This window comes from Pogonomyrmex barbatus, unplaced genomic scaffold, assembly GCF_055798465.1.
Source record: "Pogonomyrmex barbatus isolate J1 unplaced genomic scaffold, ASM5579846v1 scaffold19, whole genome shotgun sequence".
NCBI classification, from domain to species: domain Eukaryota; kingdom Metazoa; phylum Arthropoda; class Insecta; order Hymenoptera; family Formicidae; genus Pogonomyrmex; species Pogonomyrmex barbatus.
In genome coordinates, this window is record NW_028297115.1 from 924,655 (window position 1) to 938,930 (window position 14,276).

The 14,276-nt window shown below is 29.1% G+C and overlaps 2 protein-coding genes across 7 annotated transcripts in view; one reads left to right on the top strand and one right to left on the bottom strand.

Moving 5' to 3' along the window:
* Positions 1-3,426, top strand: part of GEFmeso (Guanine nucleotide exchange factor in mesoderm) — a 48,331-nt gene extending 44,905 nt beyond the window's left edge. For all 3 annotated transcript variants that reach the window (XM_011631325.2, XM_011631326.2, XM_011631327.3), the window contains exon 7: positions 317-3,426. In XM_011631325.2, coding sequence (XP_011629627.2) covers positions 317-2,758 — 2,442 coding nt within the window. In that variant the 3' untranslated portion in view covers positions 2,759-3,426. The remainder of the gene's footprint in view (positions 1-316) is intronic.
* Positions 3,427-4,854: 1,428 nt separating this feature from the next.
* Positions 4,855-14,247, bottom strand: LOC105422080 (cytochrome P450 4C1-like). 4 transcript variants are annotated; one of them, XM_089075768.1, is made up of 13 exons: positions 12,395-14,247; positions 10,377-10,616; positions 9,777-9,886; positions 9,428-9,521; positions 7,857-8,042; positions 7,456-7,549; positions 7,195-7,297; positions 6,912-7,023; positions 6,734-6,840; positions 6,432-6,500; positions 5,961-6,129; positions 5,228-5,407; positions 4,855-5,149 (listed from the first exon to the last, which is right to left on the bottom strand). In XM_089075768.1, exons 2-13 carry the CDS (start codon positions 10,531-10,533, stop codon positions 4,971-4,973), a joined length of 1,560 nt encoding a protein of 519 aa, XP_088931894.1. In that variant the 5' UTR covers positions 10,534-10,616; positions 12,395-14,247; the 3' UTR covers positions 4,855-4,970. The 4 variants fall into 4 exon arrangements, with proteins under 4 accessions (XP_088931894.1, XP_088931893.1, XP_088931896.1 ...); XM_089075767.1 differs by having other exon boundaries at positions 12,244-14,247; XM_089075770.1 differs by lacking the exon at positions 7,857-8,042 and having other exon boundaries at positions 12,244-14,247.
* Positions 14,248-14,276: the final 29 nt, after the last annotated feature.

The following is a 14,276-nucleotide window of genomic DNA, read 5'->3' on the forward strand; positions in this document are numbered from 1 at the left end:
TTTTGACATACATATACATACATACACATATACATTTATAAATGAAATTTTCTTTTAATTATTTTTTGTAGTTTTTATTATACTTTTATCTCATTTTATCTTCTATGATTTTTTTCTAAATAAGTTACTATATAAATAAATGCAAAAATGCATTACAAAATTACAAAATTCTTATTATTTGGCAATTACAATTAATACAGAAATTACTGATGTTGTTAAATTTATTTTTAAAAAATTCGAAAACTTTGGTAAATGTAACAAACTGACATGTGGGAAGCAACGAGATATACAAATGTCTGTTAAAATCTGTATTTAGGATCGCTTCAGCGGTTGGAGACGAAAGTCCGAGCCCGGTTTCCAATCATACGTGTGCCTCAATCACTCAGACGAGGAGCAGAAGGAAGATATCGCCGGCGATGCTCAATCTACTACAATCGAGACCGAAGAAGCAGCCGAGATTCATACCGAGGAGAAGAATCAGACGGCAATATTAAATTCCTCGCCAATGGCCGAAGCCAAAGATATTAGTAACGAACAAAACACTAATTCGGCGCAAACGGTGGAAGAGATTGTCGGTCATATTCTTATGGAGAATCAAGAGTTTCAAAAGTTGCTGGAAAAACAGCGGATCAGCAGCACTATTAATGTGCGACAGCAACGCTTCAACAAGCGTATCTCGGCGGATACGTCGGACGAAAGTGACTCGGAGAACGCTAATTACATCACCAGCTCGAACTGTCTTAATAATAACAATAATAATAATAGATCGGGCCGTACTCGGGCGACGCATCGGGAGCAGCGATTAATTAGAACAAACAATGCGTGGAATATATTGTCCTCGGCTCCAGCGCGGGAAAACCAACAGCCGCTGCAACTCTTCTACGACAACTTAAAGACCACTCAGAAGGAAACGATCATGCATAACGATAAGTTGAACCACGTGCAGGAGAAGCGGGCGCTCTTCGACGCGTTCAAACGACAAAGCGTCATTACCGAAAGTAAAGTTATCAAGACGGCGCTGCGTATCCGCGAGAATCCTACGTCGCTGGGCAACGAAGAGATCGTCGTACCGTCTCCGACAACGTGCGTGTCGAATCATCAGACAATAGAACGAAAAGAGATTAATTCCATCGTTGATTCATCAACGGCGGAACGAATCGGAAACGTTAGAACGATGGAACGACATGACGACGAGAAAAGCGATGCGACAGATGCCGAGTCCAAGGACTTCGGCAACTATGACAATCTGCAGCACGTTTGGGAAGGTCTGCAGACGGGCAGCGTCGACGGCAACGACAGTCCGACTCGACCCGCCGTTTGGCTCACCAAACTGTGTGAAGGTTTGCCGACTTCTCCACTTAAATGTGGCTCGCTACCGCGTAGCTTCCAAATAAGTCCAAATTCTCAAGCGACGAGTGTGACGAAGTCGCGCTTCCTGCAGCGAGATGGTAAACCGATGAGCGAACGGCCGTTCACAATTGCTTCTGACAAGCCGGCGGAAATCAATCTAGAAGACATGGAGAGATACGTGTCTACATGTCAGCCGGAAGGCAGAATCGCCAAATTCCCCATGCCCGTTACCTCGACGAGCTCGTCAACCTTCTTCTGCTCGCTAGAAGACACGCGATTGACCGATGACGCTTATTCTGACATACGAATGTCGACCACCGATAGTGCAAACATTCATCCGGATCACAAAATCTATCGGGCGAAAGGTAACGGTAGCAGCAACGGCAGTACAATTTTCCGGACTGTCTTCAAAGCGGGCAGTCGTTTGCAGGGTCGTTTAAGAAATACTATGAGTACGGAAACGCTTGAATGTAGCGACGAAGTCGAGCGGACGCGCTATTTCCGCTCGTTGAGCGGAGGCAAATATCCGAAGAGGCGAACCAAGCAGTTAAAGCAACATGCGAGGGAACCATCTTCGGACGTAGAAGAAATAATTAGTTGCCCGAATGATCAGCGAGTTCCCCCCCAGCTCTACTACAAACAGGGCAGTTCAAGTCTGGGTGCCAGAATCGCCCAGTCTGATTACGCCGATCCGACGATCCTTTTCGCCGAGAATAAACGCGCTCAGTCCTCCTCCGTCGGCGTTAATCACTCCAAGAAGATTACCGAATCGGAGAGGAGAGATGATCACATGGAAGAGGAAATAAACGATAGCAAGGATGCGGAGCGTCACGAAAGCGAGACGGATAGTTTCTATGAGAGGAGTTTCGAGACCATCGAGAATTACGCGGATGCTGACGTGGATGAGGCGTTCCGGGACAGTGCAATATTCAGCGACGTCGACGAAGTATTTGTGATGCGACAACCAATAGTGACGACGGCAACGACGGCGGTAATAACGACGACGACGACGACGACGACGACGACGACGACGACGATGACGACGACGACGACGACGACGTCGACGACGACGAGGATGACAACAGCAACATCGATGACAATAACGAAAGCGAAAATCGCGCCGCCGGTACCCGCCAAGAAAAAGCAACTGATATTAGCGAGATGTAAGCCGAGCGTAGCGCAGAAGCCGGATTATTTGAAATTAAAATCGCTGTTGGCGAGAAATCATGCCGCCGGCGATTCGGAAGCCAGGATTACCGCAAGATTGGTGAACGTTCCTCATCAGCTGGCTTCACCGAATGGTTATAATCGGAATATCGAGGACAGAGATGATATCTCCGTGGGTCAGAGTCAAACTGGTTGGGTGCGGAAAGTAGTAGGTCAATTGCAAGGTCATGTCGAAACGTGATCCATACTAGACTCGCCTACGGGTGGACCGCTCACGAAAGTCAAGAAAAATCTCGAGTCAACGGTCAACGTAAATAATATGAATAGAAGTGGGGCGAGTAATCTTGTCAAAAGAAAAATGAAATGTGTTTTAGATAAATGTGTTTTGATTACTAATTTTATAAAAAAAAAAATGATGAATCTGGCTTCTATTCTTACGTATATTGCTAAGAAATTTTACAACAATTAAAGATAAAAACACAATTTGATAAAGAATGAATAATTATGAATGCAATTTAAAAAAAAAAATATTTTCATTGTAATTTTAACATTTGGATATCTTTTGCATTGATGATAAAATCGTTTGTTTCACTTTTCCGTATAATCATTGTGCCGTGAGGTTGAGGAACTAATTGGAATTCTATTTTTAACTTTTTTTTCACATGTGCCTGAAGAACGATATCGATATAACGTGATACCATTACTTATAAATTCATATCTTAATTCGTGATTGATATTTGCGCAAGTAAAGACGGCGCATTCACGTTCGTGTTATAGCAACGTAAAAAATTAATATTCATCTATAGACTGTTGTATGTTAAGTATTGTTTGATATTATCTATGTTATATAGAGAAAGAATGCATACAGAGAAAGAACGATTTTTAATTAAACGAAACATTTAAACCATATATAGTTGTATTTAATTCGAAAAGTCCTCGATTCAACTGTAGAGGGAACTTGAAAATGCAAGTTCGAAAAATATTGTCTTTGAGCAATAATTTCTATTATTGTTTTTAAATATAACCCCGATATTAATCATTAATCACAAATTTAGCTACAATAGAAGAGAATATATTTATAATAAGTGTTATTGAAGCTTGTACATATATACATAATGTTGTGATATAAGAATTTATATACATATAAAAGTTTGCTGTCCACCTCTGAATTTTTCATTCGTCTCGAGTAGAGTCGCTACAATCAAGATATAATTTTCAGGTAAGTATTTATATAAAATTATAATTATAGTCGATCGTAAAATTGCATTTATTATATGTCGATAAGATAATAGGGAAAGACAGTACAATGCCAAATATCTCAGACTGAAGACAGAGTATCATGGGTACCATGAGAGTATCATGGAAGTAGAACGAGTTATGGTGAATAGAAAAGTCCATTTTGCAATTAAAGAGTTATTAATTTACAAAAATCTACAAATCTACAAACGAGTGAGTTTTCGTACAAAAGGACAACTCACTATTGCGCTCTCGGTTAATCGCGCGTAATGCAAACGTTGCAGGCATGCACTATGAGCAAATAAGTTTACATCATTTCTAGATCACATCCAAATATTTTATCACGCAAACGAAAACGTGTGTGATGCTGTGGGTTGTCTCTTCGCGCGAATGCTCGTTCGCCGATTTGTACAAATTAATAATTTTTTAATTATTGGGGAAAGCGTAAAATGGTACAGGACCTTTTCATTTGATATGACCTACTTATTCGTGAGGGATGATACGATTACTATTGGACATCCTGTATTTTTCCTTGTTAGATTTTATTACGAGATAGTCTATTTACAAAAGTTCGGTTACTTATTGTTTTTATAGGTTTTTATAAGTAAATTAAATATAATTAAAGATTGTATTATATTGTATTGTGTGTGTGTGTGTGTGTGTGTGTGTGTGTGTGTGTGTGTGTGTGTGTCATATGTGTCATATGTGTGTTATATATTAATGTGTTTTGTAGATTTAATTTATAATATTTCAAATTTTTTTAATAAAAATAATAAGGAAAATGAAACATACACCAAATATAAGAAAGCAAAGAGAGATAAAGTAACAATGACATTTTATATATATATATATATATATATATATATATATATAAAATATATATATAATTTAATATATATAATTTAATTGCAATTAAAACAAACATGACCGCTTCTTGAAAGCGTAAACGTTATTTTTTAATGTTAAATACATAAAGCTCAGATAAGCAATGCTAATAAAAATCATATGTAACATATTACGTATATATATATATATATATATATATATAATGTCATTGTTACTTTATCTCTCTTTGCTTTCTTATATTTTACACCCAAGAAATACATAGATACATGTATTATTTAATAAAATACAACAATTCGAATAAGTTTTTTATATTAAGAGATTTAAAGAAAATTAATTTCCTCTTATTTAATAAAATTATCTGGTATTAAATGTTATAAAGTCGATTGCGTTTGATCGACTGGAATATATCGTATTCGGATAGGATCTACAGTACGATTTATAATGTCCACCTTGAAACGAAGATCCTTTAAATAATCTACAGGCTCCAAATAAAAATTGTATATCAACGGTGCTATCATAGCTTTCATTTCTAACATAGCAAATCGTTGTCCTGTTATTTATAAATACATTAGTAGTTGTTTACGTAATTAAAAAAATTAACATCTCAAATTAACGTCTCAGACGTTACCTATACAATTTCGTGGTCCTCCACTAAATGGTATGTAGGAATAAGGATGACGATTTTGGATTTTGTCAGGCAAAAATCTATCTGGATCGAATACCTCTGGATTTGGCCAGAAATTGGAATCTCTATGAACCTCCTGGATACCGATATATAGTAGTGTGCCAGAAGGTACCAAATATGAGTCTGAAATTGATATATATGTATCTTCATATATAATTTAGTATAACATTTAGTATATTAATGTTAATGCATTTCTTTATAGTATATCATATAACAGATAAAGATAATTTGTAAACAAGAATGAATTTTAAAAAAAATAAAGATAAATATTGACTAAAATATGGAATTCAACTCCGAGCTTGATATTGACGTATATCAAGATCAAGCTGATTAAAGCTTGAGATAATAAATACGTATACTTATATATAAGTTATTTCACATTCTACTCGAATACAAGTTACCATAATTTTGTCATCTGAACTAATAATTTTGTGAATTTAGATGTTTATTACGTATATGATAAAACTAATTCGAAAAATATTTGAAAACGAAGTAGTTTCATTTAATATCACATATTTATAACTAAAAATATGTAATAGAAGTAGCAGAGTACGGTATGACTTAATTATTAAAATATTAAATGAAATCAATGTTTATATATTATATATTATATGCTAAAATATTTCTTTCCCCCTTCTTTATGTCTAAATTATTTAATAGATAATTAATTACTCACGCAGATTTACATCTTCTGATATGGATCGCATTATATAAGGGACACTAGGATATAACCGTAATGATTCTTTCAAACATCTCTCCAAATAAGACATATCATTTAACGCTGACATCGTAAGTTTTCCTTTATTTGCACGCATGATGGCATTAACTTCGTCTCTGACACGTTGCTATTATATGAAACACAAAGTTTTATATCTTTTTTTGGCTGACCATTCTTCATTTTTAATCAAACTGATGCTTTATCTATGCTGCATTATTTGTATGCAAAATAACTCCTTAAGATATTATTAATAAAAACAAAAAGATATTTTTACGTGCATATATACTTTTAATCAACATTCTGTGTTGTGTTTATTTAAAGATAATTTATTAAAAATAAAAGATCTTAATTAATTGTTTTTGCATTATAATTAATTATAATTTATAATTAGTAATATGTATCGACCAGAACAGTTATTTTATCAAATACCTGAATATCTTTGTGCTCAGCTAATAACAATATTGCAAAAGTTAAACCCGTCGCTACAGTATCATGCCCCTGCAATAGAAAACCTTTCTTTTTATGTCTTCATTTATTATGCGATCAGTACTAAAATCCAAAATATCTCCTTATTTTTCTTTATTTGACACAATTATTTTAAAATGATAAGCTCTTTTATAAATGAAATAGTAATAAAATGAACAACGATATTATCTTCCATATCTCGCTCTATTGCTGCTTTTTCTTATTGTTATATATTATTATGGTATCAGGGAATGGCAAATGCTTACTTCAAAAATAAATGTATCGACTTCTTCTCTAATGCCTAAATCATTAATTTCGTTATCACGAGCCACCGATATCAGAAGATCCAACATAGCAAGTCGTTTTTTTTTTACTTAAACAGATAAAATAATTTGTGAAAATTAATTTGATAAGATAGATATTGCATAATCTATTTATACATACCTCCTATCACCTGCTTATCGTCTATTTCGTCTAACTTATCGTCTGTTATATCAGCAAAATTTTCTAAAAGACCTTTATTGCATTCATAATATTTTTTTCTCTCTGCGATAATCTATAAAAGGTGAGAGTACATTTCATTGATTTAATTTTTTATTATAATATTGTCATAGGTTGTAGAACACATCAGCAATGTTAGATTATATATTCAGAAGGTTATTAAATTTATTATAACATTTTTAATAAAAAGATTTTCAAATATTTAAATAAAACAACTTTTACTGACTTTTTCCGTGAATCCATGCAATATTTTTAAACATCTGTTTTGCTTTTTACCTATTGATGTTAATGCAAATATCATATCGAAAACTAGCCACGGTCTCAATGTTCTGTAAATTATAAAACATTATATTAAAGTACTAATTTATTGTTTAACAAATATAGTATATATATATATATATATATTAACAACTGTATATCAGTTTCGTTTTTTCTTTTTGATATTAAAAATCATTGTCATTATATAAAATTACTGTTTGTCAATTACCTATTAACAACAATATCGCCCATTTCATGGATTGCTTGATGATATTGCTTTCGGAATTCGCCCATTTCTTGCAAGGAAGTGCCCATGGCGGTTTCTAAATACATGTATGAACATTACGTAAATATCTATTTCTGTTATCTTGATTTTAATTTAATCACTATAAAATCAATAACAGCTTTTTGATTAAAAGACATATTTTAAAGTTTCTCTTACAATATATTAAATAATTAAATATTTAAGTACGATTTTTTGTATAAATATATATGTCATTTACATGATAAAAGTCTGTGTCAAAGCAAACTTCTGTGTGTGTGTGTGTGTGTGTGTGTGTGTGTGTGTGTGTGTGTGTGTGTGTGTGTGTGTGTGTGTGTGAGAAAGAGGATGCATACATATTGATTTACCACATATTGCATTCAACGTGTGTTCACTGATAAAGAACACCAAGTTATCGATTGTAGAACCTTCAGAATTTTTCAAGGATTGTGTTAAATGATTTCCTTCCTTAATCAGTATCTCAACAAATTGTTTTAATATATTAAAATGAAATGTAGGTGTCAGTATCTTTCGCCTTTTATGCCACTTTGTTTCTATTACAAAGATAAAATAATATACTTATAATTTTTATTATTAAAATTTATTTATTTAGTAAGTTTTGCGTTAATAAATTTGATGTTATAGAAATAGTATTTATTAATTACGCTTACAAAATCAAATTTGTTTTTGTATTGCTCATATTTCAAAATTATATGTGTTTGTACAAAATTTCGAAAAATGGTTAGAAAAATGATGCCAAGTTTACGCAGTCCTCGTCGTTCTAAATTTCTGTACAAAAAGTCAATTTTATGGAAAAATTTCCACAGCAGAAAGTAAACCATTTTGTTATTTATACAAAAGATTTATATAAATTTATACAAAAAAATGTGATATCAAAATGTGGCGTCAATTTGCAATCTTATGAAATAAAAAATATTTTAATCTAGAGGTTATTTTTTAATTTTTATTTAATTTTTACACTATTAACAAAAATGATTCTCGGAGTTACAGCTATGGGAAACCGTAGCATAATTGAGAATCAGCACTGTATATGGCAATTACACTTTCAATTTAAACTCAGTTTATTAATAAAAGTTCCAAACATTTGTGTGGATAATTATCAGTGAAGTGTAATAAAATTATTGTTCTTGTGTGTGTATAAGATCTTGTAGATGGATTAAGTAATATAATAATATCAATAATAATATCTTCTTAATTAAATTATTATTCTTTATATTCTTTGACAAGCACTTATAATTACTTTCAAATGTTTCAATTGTTTTATTATGGTAAATACATATGATCGTACTATTCACGGATGCTGTTGCAAATGTGAAATTTTATAAAACGATTTTAGACCAAACTTGGCATTCTGTGCCCTTGTCCGATGTGGACATTTTTGTCAACTTACATATTATATCTTGCGATATCTTTAACTAGCGAAAAGCTGAAAATCAGTTTTATGATTTAATTTGAACTTTAATTGTCGACTACACTTAGAATTTAATTTGTTGAACCGTTTTTGATGAAAATATAGGTGTTTTGCGTATAAACGGGCATCTCACCGTCATTCTCAATGAATTCGCTGCGTATGAGTTTGGCAATGAATTTCTATTTTGTGTCTCTTGATATGTTTTCTTTATTTGAACAGAACAATACTTAATTTTGTAATAAATTGATAATTTTTTTATTTATATTGTATATCAATATTATATTATTGCATTTTATTATTGACAAAATAATGGTAATAATTATTTCTTGTTTTTAAATGTACAAACACATAATAATATTAAATATATATTTATATAAGTTTTATTGTATTATTTCTTATAATAATATTTTGTTATGTTATTTATTAATGATAATATTTTTATATAAATTTTATATTCGTGATCTTTTATACTAATTTCTTGTTAAAATTAAAATTGTTTTACGATACCTTTACTAGTTAATAGACCAGTTCCCAACCAAGGATGTAAATATTTATATAAATAACCCTTTGCAAGATGATGTGTTGTGCTGCTTAATATTTTCTAAAATAAGAAATAAGATTATATTAAACGATATTTTCAATGAATTATATTTTTAATGAATAATGAAATAGAGAATGTAGAAATATAGAATGCGTGCAAAAATGTTGCACGCGTTACAATATTGTATTTATATAATTTGAAAAACTTTTTCTTATATCAATAATATAATTTTGAATATATAATTAATACTTTAATAATTTTTTTGTAATAAATGCACAGAAAAAATTTATAAATAATTGATTATCTTCTATTTACCTCTATATCATCTGGATGACGAATACCAACTGCAGCAATTGGACCTAACCACAAGTTAGAAATTGGATAATAAGTCACAGCCATTGAACGTATTAACTTCCACAAGTCTTCTAAAATATAAATATAAAATATAGTAAGAAATGACATAAATTTACTATTTTTATCTATGAAATTATTTATATATTATTATTAAGCAAATGTATATAAAATTTTGTTATTTATTTTATTATTGGCATTTTCATTTATATAATTTGATTTATTTCAATGAATTATGAACATTTCATGATTAAAATATAATAAAATCTCTCCATCCATTAATTTTTTTGTGTTTAAATACATTAAGTACTAAAGCAAAATTAAAATTTACAAATACTATTATATAAGTTATATAAATAAAAAAAAAATAAATTTAAAGTACGTATTTTTGATATCATGCGTTTTTTTAATCGAACACTATTCATTGAAATATAATTCATCGTTAATTAGTTTTCCATTTATAACACTTATTAATAATAAACATTTAAATTAAATTATTAAAATTAAATTAAATTATTAAATTATTCAATTATTTCTTAAAAATTTTTAAGAAGTTTTACTTGCCCGGCGAAGCCATCCAGAAATGTAAGAGATGGCCGATCAATGGATATGACGGCATACTCGGTATTTTATTAATAGGTCGTACGAATTTTTCATAATGTAGAATATAGTAATATAACAATATAAGAGAAGAACATAGTAGCAGTAAAATAATGATCATTATGATTTAAGGATATAGAATTCTTGTTTTACCTCTTTTTTTTTAATATGTAAATATTAATAGTACCTATATAATATGATATGCTGTAATAAAAAATATAAAATATTATTATTACATTAATATAAAATGTAATAGGGAAACATATAATGGATTTCATAAAAAAACCTGTCATACAGATAATGTATAAACATGTAAGTTAAATATATATTGTATGTGTATTCATATAACTTACATTACGTAACTTTTCAAAAACTTTTATCAATCGCATTTTGCAAAAACTGAAATTATTACAGATAGTTCTATTTTAATCAATCCACAGAAATATTTCAGAATCTTTAAGTTTAAAGCAAAAATGTTTTGACAAGTATTGTATAATGTTTATGGGATGATTGTAATATTGATTCATTTGCAGAGAGCGCGGCTATTGGGTTTTTTATGATTCAATTTTTTAAATTAAATTACTTATCTTTTGTTATGTAATATGATCCTTTTTATTTTACTGGATATTAAAGATATTAAATATAAATGTTTATAGTTTACGAAAGAAAATATTAAAAAGTTTAAAAGTCAAAAAATTACAAAGTACTTTATGCTTTATTCTGGCATTCTTTATTATGACATATAATATAAAGTATCTCGTAAGTTATTAGTTTCTTTAAATAACGGACTTTAATATTTTTATGCATTGAATAACGAGACAAATCGATTAAAGAAAGTATGCATGTTTTATAAAAAAAAAGTATGTACTTATTATTATATGTTGTTAATTTTATAATTTTTTTAAAGCAATTATGTTACATTTTAACACCACTTAATTTGTCTCATTATTCTATAAAAGTATTAAAATACGTTATCATAAAAAGAATGTTTTTGAGATATTTTATATTTTATGTCCTAGAATAAAGTATAAAATCTCTTGTAAACTTGACTTTCTTATAATTATATCTTAATATCTTTATATCTAAAGGAATCATAACGAAAAATATATTTCTTATAAAAGTATTTATTTCTTTATAAAAGTATTTATGACTAAAAAAGATTTCAACGGTTGTATTATCTGCGAATAAATCAACATCATGATGATGTAGCTTTCTCTACACTTCTCGTCTGAAACTATTTTTGTTTTAAACTAGAGGATTCTGAAATATTTTAAAGGATTGATAAAATGAAATATCCTATGTACAATTTCATATAATGATATGCAATATGCAAAATATCCCTATTCTGCTTTTAAAGAGATTATTTGAGTATAAAATTATCTAATTTTATTTTTCTATATTGATAGTTAATATTTATTGTTTGAATCTTGTTGGAAGAAAGTTATGTGTAAATTTTATGTCGTTTATTTTAGTATGTGTTATTTTATTAAAATGGTTTTACTGTTTCGCATTATCTTTGATTTAGTGAATTATAGATAGATAAAAATTGCGTTTTTTCTAAAATCTATTTTGTTAAAATATGTTGTTTTTCCTTCTTAATAAGAAAACTGTATTATCTTAATACTTAAAATAAAGCGTTTATCATATAATAATATTTATTAAAAAAAAATCCTTTCTAATAAAAGATAAATTAATATACATATAAATAATTTTAAAAGTTTACATGAAAAAACAATAATATAAATTATATATCTTGAATTACGAAATTTGATATTCGCTTAAATTACATAGCTTAAATTACTAGTAGTTAAAGAAACGTTTTATATCTTACCTACAACAATGTGTTTAACGTAAAATGTACACAGAATAAATTTATTTTATAAAAATATAATTTTACGTTAATATTTGCTATTTTCTAATATTTTTAAATTGTTAAAGAATTTTATTAATTTTTATAAATCTCACATATACAGTACACTTACGTTTAGAAAATAATTTTAATTTTAAAATTTTAACTACAGCTAGTAAGATTATATCGAATAAAACTTTTAAAACTTCATCCACTGATCTACTGTTCTTAACAGAATCACTGCAATTATCTTTGAGACATTTATATTACGAAACATTTATATTTAGAAATCATTTAAACTTTGTACGATAAATACTTGATGTTCGAGCTTCAGATATCATATCATTTTGAGAAGTACAAGACGGAAATATAATTAAAAAAAATAAGTATTGAGAAGATCTTATACAGCTGTTGACAATCTTTAGAAAACATAGCTACTTCAATATAAGTAATATTCTTCATGTCGCACGATAATTATTCAAAGTGTAAAGTGACGTAATATATATTGCGACACAAATTGATTGAATCTGAATTTTATATTGAATAAAGAAATACACTTGACAATAAAATTATCATAAAGGTATATTTATATCAAAATTTCTCATAACTCTCTTTAAATAAGCATAACTTAGTGAAAAATTAGCGTATTTGAAATTTTTTTTATATTTTTAAGGATAAAACGTGTACTTTAAATATTTTAAGGAGTATTTGTTATCACTTTTATCCTCCTTTCCTCTTATCATCTTTTCAGAAATAACAACAATATTACGTCTCCAAAAAAAAAATTATATTATAATTTAACGCATTTAATAAGGTCAAATAAGTTCTTTTCGCAAGTGTTACGTACAACCATCGTAAAATATGAATTTTTTTGCGTATTAAGAAAGGGATTTGTACGATTTCTCTTCGCGAAGTTACATCAGATCAAAGTAATCTATGCATTTTCGTTCAATTATCGTCAACATTAACATTACGCGCACTATGGGGAATTCTGCACTAATTTATGCAAAATAGTGTATGTATGGGGGGAGGGGGAGAAGTATTAAAAGAAGAATGTTCATATGTCACATCCAAAATTATGTATTTCTGAGCACGCGTATGGAAAAATATCATATAAATTTTTTTTTAATTTGCAGGGAAAGATCCATAATTTTTACGATATGGTTACCGCGACGTTTGCAAAAAGAATTCATTCGATCACATAGAGAATAAGTAAAATTACGCAATTTTCTGGAAGACACAATGTTTTTATCTTTGAAAAACGTACGCTATATATTTTCCGATATTACATATATACCTATTGATTAAATATAAAGTGCAAAGTCTACCAATTTATGTCGCAATGTGCACATTATAACATGTCAACTTGACTTTGAATGATTGTTGGCTTTGCGACATAAAAAAATTAACTTATACAATCAAACATCATCTTTAATTGATAAATACTTCAAAGCTATCAAAGTTATCAAACAAAATGTATGAACTTTGTGCTAACAGCACGAAAATAGCATTACAATAGCATTACAAAGAAATCAATCGGGGAAAAATTAAACTTCTTGTATGAATTTCCCTTTTAAAAATGAATAGATATCTTCTTTAAAAGAAGATATATTAAAGAGATTCTTTCTCGCGCTACTTCCTAGTCAATGAACAGTTTATTTTTAATTATAATAAACTAGCGTTATAAACTAGCGTTTCATTAGAAATGTCATCAGTTCGATTATAGATTAAAGAGAGAATTCGAAAATGCAAGTTTGAAAAACATCGTCCTTAAACATATCATATTCTCAATTATATTTTCAACAATTATTTTCAGATGTAAGATAATTTTTTACATCATCATGTTAATCGTGATCGATAATTAAAAAGTCAACAAAAAAAAAGATATTAATATGTATTATTGGAATTATATACATATACATTATATGGTAATATAAAAATTTACATATAAATATTTATTGCCCCCTGAAATCTTCATTCGTCTCGAATAGAATCGATGCAGTTCGGGATAATTA